The 10,752-nt window shown below is 43.3% G+C and overlaps 1 protein-coding gene across 1 annotated transcript in view; it reads right to left on the reverse strand.

Moving 5' to 3' along the window:
- Positions 1-239: 239 nt before the first annotated feature.
- The window catches only part of phldb2b (pleckstrin homology-like domain, family B, member 2b), a 145,919-nt gene continuing 135,406 nt past the window's right edge, over positions 240-10,752 (reverse strand). The window contains exons 19-22 of the mRNA XM_048602552.1: positions 9,851-9,997; positions 5,184-5,403; positions 3,626-3,711; positions 240-1,693 (exon numbers count right to left, since the gene is read on the reverse strand). Coding sequence (XP_048458509.1) covers positions 1,553-1,693; positions 3,626-3,711; positions 5,184-5,403; positions 9,851-9,997 — 594 coding nt within the window. The 3' untranslated portion in view covers positions 240-1,552. The remainder of the gene's footprint in view (positions 1,694-3,625; positions 3,712-5,183; positions 5,404-9,850; positions 9,998-10,752) is intronic.

Genomic DNA, 10,752 nt, shown 5'->3' on the forward strand with positions numbered 1-10,752 from the left:
GTCAGCCAATCTTTCAATGTCTCAGTTAAAATCTTGGAGCCCCCTTCCTGTGTAGGTGCTGTGGTTGTACCTACACCAAATTTAAAGAGAAGGCACCACATATTATCATGGGAATTTAATGATGGGCTTTGCCAGTGATGCCCACATCTTGAGAATGAATATTAGAAGAATTATTAGCACTTCAAGCAGCAGGTTTTATAGCACTCTCTGTTCCTTAACTCAATAACGGTAAACATGACTCAGAAGGAGGTATTCATTTTTTATTCAAACTTATAGATTCCTTGCAAGATGTCATTTTATATCAAATACATTTTAAATAGGAAAATAATCCAAACTGTAGCATATAAAATTCCGTACATATTTGTAATCCTTACATATACTATTAAAATAATACTGAATAAATATTGAACATATATGCACATAGAAAGACAGCTGATAAACTGACTGATCCATTAACAGCAGCCACACTAAGCTGATTATGATTATACAGGGGGTTCTTGTGTCATTAACCTTTGGCAATTTTACAAGTTTTGGCTGAAAAGTGGGTTTCCCACCATCAGACTTTGATAGCTCTATGTTTAAACCTGCTGGATTTACAAAGCCTCTGAGCTCTCTACTCTGTAACTGACCTTAGTGCTTGTAACAGCCTCTTCCCCTGGTACACTCGCCTTTTTCAGAGGAATTCATCTCAAGGTAGTAGCACCAGTATTCTCAGGCCAAGAGAAAGATCAGCACCTACCAGAGATTACAATGTCACTGCTGGTGGGCAATCTAGAAGATTACTTTCATCATCTGACTCTAAAAGCACCAATATCAATCTTTTTATTTTTAAATGAAATTATTATTGGGGAAACAAAGTGTGTGCTTCCTGAATGGACACAACATCCGGTGGTGCAGTTCTAGCAGAGATCCTTGTTCATTTTAGACCCTGGAATTTCGCTTGAAGGGCCTGTGTACTTTTGGCAGGGACCCAGTTTACTCAGGGGCCTGGGGTCTGATTGGGGAGAGGAAAGGCTTACCTGGCAAGCAGAGATTATGAATCGAAATATATAAACATGATCTTATTCTGTATAACGTAGACCAGCTAACCATTTTAATACTGTATCAAAAATACAAGAATGTCCTTTGAATACTTTTGGACCACTTTAAAGTAGGATCACCATCTTTTGGGCCTAGTAAAGGGCACTCATAGCCCTGGGACATTATTCAGAAGGCATGATCACATACCTGGGTACATACACCTGGCACCAAAACACACCTGAGCACAAATACCTAGCACTGAGACACACACCTGGGCATGTATACTTGGCACTGAGACATACACAAATTTGCCAACAGCTGCAGTGGATCTGCGTTAGGCAGAAACTTACAGCAATTTCAGTAAAATAATTTGTTAGTTTAATGATTAAAACATATAATTGTCAAAACCTTCAAGATAACATAGATAAAGCCATGGCAGTGGTTTGTAGAGTGAGTCTCATTTCATACAGATATATATAAACACATATAAACTTTGCATGCAAAATGAGGTTACAATGATATGAAGTTCTCCCTAAACCATGAACTGAGTATAACCTTCAGCCCCCGTCACAATGACATCCATCCAAATTCTCATGGTCTCAGGCGACGGTGCTACCATGTAGAAGATTCGGTCTCTTGTCTTCACACTGAAGGTAAGCAGGGGGTTGGGACTCTGAAACAATGTACAAAGTTCAAAGCATGATGACTAAGATGCCTATCATCCTGCAATGTTTCCACATTACACAGATCTATACTCAGCTGATATCCCAAAGGAATCTCACTGACCCCTTCCTTAACAGGACTGCCTGTCACTTTGATGTTCATGCTTCCTGTCAGCACATGCCTGAATGCAGCAACTAACTGACCCTGCTCTTGTTATTATCCTGTTGCTCGGTTTTCTGGCAGTGCTTCACAGTGAGAGCTTTAAATAATAGTTTTTGAAGATATTCATCAACTGTCCAGACAGGAGCTCAGGACCCACCCTCCCATCTAGACGGGAGCTCAGGACGCGGTAATGACCCACCCTCCCATCTAGACAGGAGCTCAGGACGCGGTAATGACCCACCCTCCCATCTAGACAGGAGCTCAGGACGCGGTAATGACCCACCCTCCCATCTAGACAGGAACTCAGGACGCGGTAATGACCCACCCTCCCAACTAGACAGGAACTCAGGGCATGGTAATGACCCACCCTCCCATCTAGACAGGAGCTCACGGCACAGTAACGACCCACATCGCTGTCTAAACAGAAGCTCAGAGAAGGGGCATGACCCACACTTTGTGGGCAGGACCTCAGTGCCAAGGGAATCAACAGTGAACCTGCTGCATTTTCATCACCCACCACATGGCTCAAGCTCACTGAATACACCGGGAGCAACTGAAAAAGAAAGCCACCCATTTGGATTTCAAAATATGTGTCTCATTAGCTCCCTCTTGTAACAGTAAAAACAGACTGGCCCCAGATGAGGTTAGAATGACAGTGTTTTAAACTCCAGTAACGTCCCTCATGGTACATGTACTTCACCAGCGTGTCTATTGAAGAAACATAAGCAGTAATAATGAAGGCAAATTAGATGCTGGCCCTTGTTTCAAACGGAATGTAGTATAAAATTAGGAAGGTTTTGCTAAAACGACACAAGGTCCTAGTCAGACCACAGGTGGAATACTGAGAACAGTTTGGAGTTGCTGGTCTCAGGGAAGATATACTGATATTGGAGGCAGTTCAGTGAAGATTCACTTGGCTGGTACCAGATATGGAAGGATTATATTATGAGGAGAGGTTGAATATGTTGGGCCTGTACTCATTGGAGTTTAGAAGAATGAGAGATGACCTTATTAAACATAAAAGATTCTTAGGGAACTTGACAAGGTAGATGTAGAGACGTTGTTTCCCCTTCTAGGAGAGTCTAGGAGCAGAGGGCATAATCTCAGTTTGAGGAGTCGCACATTTAAGACAGAGGTGAAGAGGAATTTCTTCTCTCAGAGAGGATGAATCTGTGGAACTCTTTACCACAAAGGGCTGTAGAGATTGGCACATTAAGTATATTAAAGGCTGAGACAGACAGATTTTTATTCAGAAAGGGAATCAAAAGTTATGGGGAATGGCACAAAGGTGGAGTTGAGGATTATCAGATCAGCCATGATCTCATTAAATGGCAGAGCAGACTCAATGGACTAAATGGCCTATTTCCATTCCCCACCCCCGCCACATCTTACACAGGTTTACTCATGCTAGTCCTCTACCATGTCACAGTAAAGCAGCTGCACTCTGACCTAATGCTTTCAGCAGCCTGCAGTCAATAGTCAGCACGTTGTGTCACTCTCTCCCATTACACGGCATTAAAGGACCTTCAGTACATGAATTATCTTTACTTATAAATCAGGATGTGAGCTGGTAAGTAAGCAGAGTTATGAAGCCTGAAATGAAGAGAGGTTCTATATGTTAATGTAGAATACCGTATCAAGGTTAACAAATTCCTCATGTGAGAGTGGGAGTGGTAGCACTGGCCTTGTTTGCTTCAGTTTGTCACATTTGGATTTGCACATGATCACAGATGGTTAGTTTAGAGCCTGACACTGTATTAAAACCCTGGAGATTAAATACCTTGTGCGCACTCTTCAAATGGTCATAATAGACCTCCTCGATTGCCTGAAAGTATATCACTCCTTTCAATTTGGTTTCGTGTTTATCTACAGAGAAAGAGGGAGATGGGCTCATCAATGTTGTTAATCCTGAGACATTAACACATTAGGGTTTACTTCAACAGAGAGCTCAAGGAGGTCAAACATCTCTCACTGACTCCATCACCGACCCAGCAGCGATCCTCGAAACTTTTCCAGCCCCAACAACATTTACATACCGCACACCCTCACTCTCTACATCCCCACCCACCCCTTCACAAACCCCCTACCATCCTTAAATAATGACGGTCTCCATTACTCCAACTCATTACAATCTGCACCACACCGTTCCCAACTTGCACCTGAACCCAGTGTTAACACTGCCCACCCCATCCTCCCGAAAACACCACTCACACCTCCTCCACCCCCGGCAACCATCCTGAAACATCACTCACATACCCCCCCCAACCTCAGAAACATGACTCGCCACCACTACCACCCCCCCACATGTCACACCTCCCCCTTCCCCAAATAGAAACATCATTCACCCCACTCCTCCCCAGAAACCTTGCTCAGAACCCCCCACAGCCCCATCACTGGCAACATCACTCAGACCCAGTAAACAGGGGTCTTTTGGCATTGGGAGCTGTTGCTGATAAACAAAGGGAGAGGTACCAATACAAACACCAGCAAACAGCGAGTGTGTCTCCAGGTCCAGGGGATGACAGTAGGCCTAGACTGGATCTGGGTATCTCCACTCTCTTCCAGGTCCTGAAAAGTGGGCAGAACAGGGATAGTGCAGCAGAATGGAGCAGGATGAGCTGAACGGGGCAAGTGAGCACGACATGGCTGCATGTTCTTGTAGGACTCAGTGAACTGATTCAAATGAAAGCAAAATACTGTTTTTATTTTAAATCTGCAGCACTCACAAAGTGCTGGAGAAACTCAGCAGGTCTGACAGAATCTGTGAACAAAGAAACAAAATTAACATTGAGTCTGAAATGCCTCTTCAGAACCCACTTCTGAAAAACTGACATTTCTGACTAGAAGTGATAACTGTCTCTCTCTCTCTACAGATGCTGCCGACCTGCTGAATTTCTCCCACTATTTCTGCTTGTATTGTAGGCCAGTGATGTGATGTCAGGAGTTGCTGGATTCATCCCACACAATGTGGCTGAGCCCAGCTCTGGGCAGCCCAATCGGGAACGAGACCAAGAACAATTGAGATCAAGATTTTCTGCAGTGACATGGAGAGATGAGAATGAGAAACTGGGCTTTGTTCTCCTCTAAGCAGAGAAGGTTATAGGGAGATTTAAAGTAGGTGCCCAAAATTTTGAAACGTTTTGATTGAGTACAGAAGGTGAAACCGCTTCCAGTGGCAGGTAGGATCAGTGAGCAGAAGGGACACATTTAAAGGAACCTGCAAAACTACAAAAGGTGACACGTGGTAATATTTCCTTCAAGTCCGTAGCTTGTTATGAAGGTTTGAATGGCCTCAGTTTATAAAGCGGAGTCCATGCAATGCTACTGGGAGCCCCTACCTGCATAATAAGACAGAGTCCGCTTGTTACGATCAAAAACAAACCAACGTTTCTTCCAGGTTTTAATTTTGCCGCCCATTTTGATCAAGAAGCCTCTACATGTCTTCTCTGTGAGGGACACATGGTAGCAGGTCTCCACATTGTGCCCGGCTGCTTCGATGTGGGTTCGCAGGTCAAAGTCTTCCTTTCTGACTGGGAGGTAGCGCGTCAGAGGTCGGGCCTGCAAGGACAGTCTTCAAACATCAGCCCTCGGAACATCTACACTCATTCACTGTGACTTTACAACAACTACATGCATTTGCATTGCACCTTTGCTGGTGGAGAAAATCCCAAGGTTTTCTGAGGGAGCAACTGTCATAGCAACTAAGGAGCTAATAGGGCAGCTAAAGCTTATTGAAAGAGGCAGGATTATCTTAAAAGAGGGATAGAACAGGAGGTAACTCCATACCTTCGGGTCCAGTAAACTGAAGATATATTCACCACAGGTGGAGGGATTAGAATCAGGGAAGCACAACAGGCCAGGGTTAGGGAATATTAGATACCTCAGAAGTTAGTGCATAAATGGCTGCCCCACCTATGTTTTGTGCTGGTTGCTTGCTGTGTTTTTCGGATAGATCACATTCTGTTGCTTGAGATAAACTCTAAGCTTATCGACCACTTACAGCACCACTGAATCCCTACAGTGCAGATAGAGCCATTTGGCCCACTCAGTCTGAACCCTCCGAACAGCATCCCACCCTACCCCTGGAATCCCGTATTTACCACAGTAAACCCCACTAGCCTGTACATCCCTGAACACCATGGGGTAATTTAGCATTGCTGAGCCACCTAGATTGCACATCCTCGGACTGTGAGAGGAAACTGGAGCAGCCGGCGGAAACCCATGCAGACACGGGGAGAATATGCAAACTCCACACTGACAGTCGCCCGAGGCTGGAATTGAACCTGGGTCTCTGGTGCTGTGAGGCAGCAGTTCTCCCTCAACTTATGTCGTTAACATTGTAACAGCTTTTCAAAGCCTCATCCCAACTTTTTCCATCACCCCCTCCTGCCAGCACAGAACTAAAATGTAGGAGCATGGGATATGTTTACCAGCAATTATACCTGGTGAGGGCAGTTATACAAACCCAGGGGCTCATATTCTTTGGAATCAAAAAGGCCCAAAGGTGGTGAGATTTGAGGTTTTGACGATAATTTGCCAACCAGAGAGGAGCAGGAACCAGATCTGACTGTAGATGTACAATTGGAAATATCCCAAACATTGCCAGGTGCACACTGAGGAAAACGGTAACAAAGTGACAAAGGAGGTATTAAATTGTATTTAGAGATAATAATTACTAATAGTAAATAAAATGTAAAAATTAGTGAAAACTGCATTTGTAGCCAATGCCTCTAGGTGGAGCACTAGATCCATATGTGCAAAATTGGAGTGATGGCTGGTGATAACCTGAAAATATGAATAATATCTTTGTATTACTTAATGCTACATCAGCTAACCACTTCCTTCCCTCTCTTTATTGTAAGTAACGTAAGAAAAATGATCAATGTTGTTATCAGTTCAGGACAGTACTGAGTGCATTAGAATGCCCCACTTGGGGGCTAAACTGTGTCAAATTGAAATCTAACATTTGGATGGCCAAGCTAATCCAGTAGGACAACTGATGGGTTCAGACTGGGCTGCAGATTTTACTTTTCATTAGGATACCATGTGAACTTAAAGCGTTTGTGAAATACACGTGTATAGCAATAATAAATGGGCAGCACACTCGCTCAGTGGTTAGCACTGCTGCCTCAGTGCCAGGCACCCAGGTTCGATCCCACCTTCGGGTGACTACCTGTGGGGAGTCTGCACATTCTCCCAGTGTCTGGATGGGTTCCCTCCGGGTGCTCCAGTTTCCTCCCACAGTCCAAAGATGTGCAGGTTAGGATGGATTGGCTATGGGAAATTGCCCCATAGTGTCCAGGGATGTGCAGGTTAGGTGGCTTAGTCATGGTAAATGCGAGGTTACAGGGATGGGGGGTGGACTTGGGTGGGATGTTCTCTGGATGGACCAAATGACCTCTGCCTGTACTGTAGGGATTCTACGGTTCTACACTGCTACATAGGATTATCAATAATGAGGACGTCAGTGGAACTGAAGAGTGACAAATCCCCAGGACCTAATGGATTCTCTCTAAGGGAGCTATAGGAAGTAGGTGAGCACAATTATCTAGTTCCCTGGATTTAGGAGTTGTTCCTCTGGGTTAGAAGATTGCACATATCAGTCCGCTTTCTAAGAAGGGTAGAAACTAGGGAATTACAAACCAGTTAGCCTAATATGGCAGAAAATTGTTGGGAGTCTAGAATCAAGCATGGGGCAACTGGACCTGAAAATTTTCAGTTTATCAGGGAGAATCAGTAGATTCATGACAGGTAGATCATACCTGACAAACTTCTTATAGTTTTTGAAGAGGTGACTAAGGTAGTGGACAGGGGATTGTCTAAGGATGTTGTTTATGTGGAGCTCCAGAATCTATTTGGAAGTCTAGCATGTATAAAGTCACACATAACGAACTCTTAACTAAGGTAGAAGCCCATGGAATTGAGGGCACATTGCTGAAATGATTGGTTGAGTGGTAGGCAACAGAAAGTAGGGATAATGTGTAGGCATTCAAATTGGCAAGGAGGTAACCAATGGTGTTCCACAAGGATCTGTGTTAGGGTATCAATTATTTATATAATTTATTAACAATTTGGATAATTATGTAATTATTATGTGGAGGAGCTGGTGTTGGACTGGTGTGAACAAAGTCAGGAGTTACATGACACCAGGTTATAGTCCAACCTGACAAAGGAGCTTGTGATTGAAAATAAACCTGTTGGACTATAACCTGGTGTTGTGTGACTTCCGACTTGGATAATGGCATAGAAAGCCATATGTCCAAATTTTCATATGACAACATTCGATGGCATTGCAGACAATGTAGATGACAGTATAAAATTACAAAGGGTTGTTGATAGCCTGGGTGAATGGGCAAAACTGTGGCAGATAGACTTCAATGTAAGCAAGTGAAATGTTGTCCATTTTGGACCGTAAAAGGATAGATCAGGGTAGTTTCTAGATGGTATGAAATTAAAGAGACATGGGGTTTCAGGTGCATAGATCTATAAAATGCCATGAACAGGTTCAGAAAATAACAAAACAAACTAATGGAATGCTGGCCTTTTATAAAGAGGACTGAAGTATAAGGATGCAGAGGTTATGCTGCAGTTATACGAAACCCTGGTTAGACTCCACTTGGAATACTGTGAGCAGATCTGGGCCTCACACTTTAGGAAGGATAATTGGCCTTAGAGGGGGTACAATGTAGGTTTACAAGAATGATGCCTGATTACAGGGGTTGTGTGGAGACATTATACAAATTAGGCCTATTTTCTGTAAAATTTATAAGGTTCAGGGGTGATCTGATAGAAGTCTTCAAGAAATTAACAGGAAAAGACAGGGTAGATAAATTATTTCCACTAGTTGGAAATTTTAGAATTGTGGGCATGACTGTTCAAGGACAGATGTTAGGAATCATTGCGACAGATAAATTGGCGGTAAATGCTTGGGACTCTTTTCCACAAATGGCAGTGGACAGAGGACCAACTGTTAATTTTAAATCTGAGATCGATAATATTTTGTTAAGCGAAGCTATTAAGGGATATTGGCCAAAGGCAAGCAAATGAATGGCGGAGCAAACTCAAGGAACTGAATGGGATACTCCTGTTCTGATTATGACACGATCACATTATCAGAGATAATGGTAAAAGATGGTCAGGAATGGGTTCCTAATTGTGCTGCAATTGAGGAGGGGTTGAGGCAGGATGTCCTTTCGTTGTCAACAAATGGAACTAGTTGATGGGAGCTAACATGAAGTACAGTTGGTTCTGCTATAACGTGCATTTCTTCAACGCTAATTGGCTTTAACGGGATTGAAGAATTTAGAAGACTTTGTCAAACGCGAACTTTCCTTACTTGTATTGGCTATAACGCAATTCTGGCCCTATTAGTTTAAATGGCGTGGCTATTGCACATTTTCTTATGTCGCGAAGTCACACAAGAACGGAACAATCACGTTATATCAGAACTGACTGTAGTGGCAATGTTAGTCTAGAGGCCAGGTTAATGCTCTGGGGACAGAGGTTCAAATCCTACCAGTCCATCTAGTGGTATTTAAATGTAACTAACAAAACACGGAATTATAAAGTTCATCTCTATGATGGTGACCATAAAACTATCATCTATTATCATAAAAAAATGATCTGGTTCATTAATGTCCTTTAGGGAAGGAAATCTGTCATCTTACCTGGTCTGGACTACAATTCCTTGTGGAATTGACTGCCACTGAAAGCTGAATGCTTTCAAGAAGGAGTTGTGTAGAGTTCTTTGGACTGAGGGATCAAAAGGTATGGGGTGAAAGCAGGAACAAGGTACTGAGTTGGATGATTGGCCATGATCACATTGATATAATGTGGATCGGACTCAGCAAACACAAGAATACAGGAGAGGGAGTAGGCCTTTCAGCCTGTCAAGCCTTATCTGCCCTTTAAGATGACCATGGCTGATCATGGACCTCCATGCCACTTTTCTGCACTAGCTCTAACCTGCAATGGAATTTAAATAGCCTTCAAATTTCTTAAATACCTGTGATCGCTGTTTCTCTCGCATTTTAACTTCCTTCTCGATGAGCTGTTGCCTGCGTTCTGTCTCCTCCTGTAGCCTCCTCTCCAGCTGTTCCCTACGACTCCTCTCCTCCTCTAGGGCTTGTTTCTTGGCTTCCATTTCTCGCTCCTCAAACAGAAAACATCAAGTTAACTGCAGAAAAGAGATTCGCCCTTCCTTTGCTAGCCACATTCAGCAATTCCCTTATCAAGGGACAGAATTTGAATAATACATTATGCGACTCACACACTAGAACCCTAAATCTCAATGCAGCTCGGAATTCTGCAGCCATTCACCTTTTAAAATTCATCCACCACCTACACCGGGGCTCTAAAGCTGCACCCTCTCCTCCAAAGGTGCAATAATCCTCCCATGAGTAACCCTTTCAGTCCCAACAGCAAGACACAATCTCCGTAAGACTCAGTGAGGGAATGTCAGAGTTTATGGCCAATGCAGCTACTGAAATGCACAGCTGCTAATGGCCAACTCAAGGAAGTGGGGAGATAAGAAAGAGACCAGAATCGGAAAAGTTCAGATATCTCAAAGAGTTGCTGGAACTGGAGGAAATTACAGAGGAAATGAGGGGCAAGACCTCGGAGGGATTTGAAAACGATGAGAATTTTAAATTGGCAGCATTGCCTGGCCAAGGTCTGTTTGGAGAACAGGACTTGGGTGTAGTTCAGACATGAGCACCAGAGTATTGGATAAGCTCAGGTTTACCACAAACAAGAACACTTTGTTTTGTTATTTTGGAATTCAGAAGATTGAGGGGGGATCTTATAGAAACACATATAATTATGAAGGGAATAGATAAGATAGAAGTAGAGAGGATGTTTCCACTGGCAGGTGAAGCTAGGACAAGAGGGCATAGCCTCAAGATTAGA

This window comes from Rhincodon typus, chromosome 11 (assembly GCF_021869965.1).
Source record: "Rhincodon typus isolate 14 chromosome 11, sRhiTyp1.1, whole genome shotgun sequence".
Taxonomy (NCBI): Eukaryota; Metazoa; Chordata; class Chondrichthyes; order Orectolobiformes; family Rhincodontidae; genus Rhincodon; species Rhincodon typus.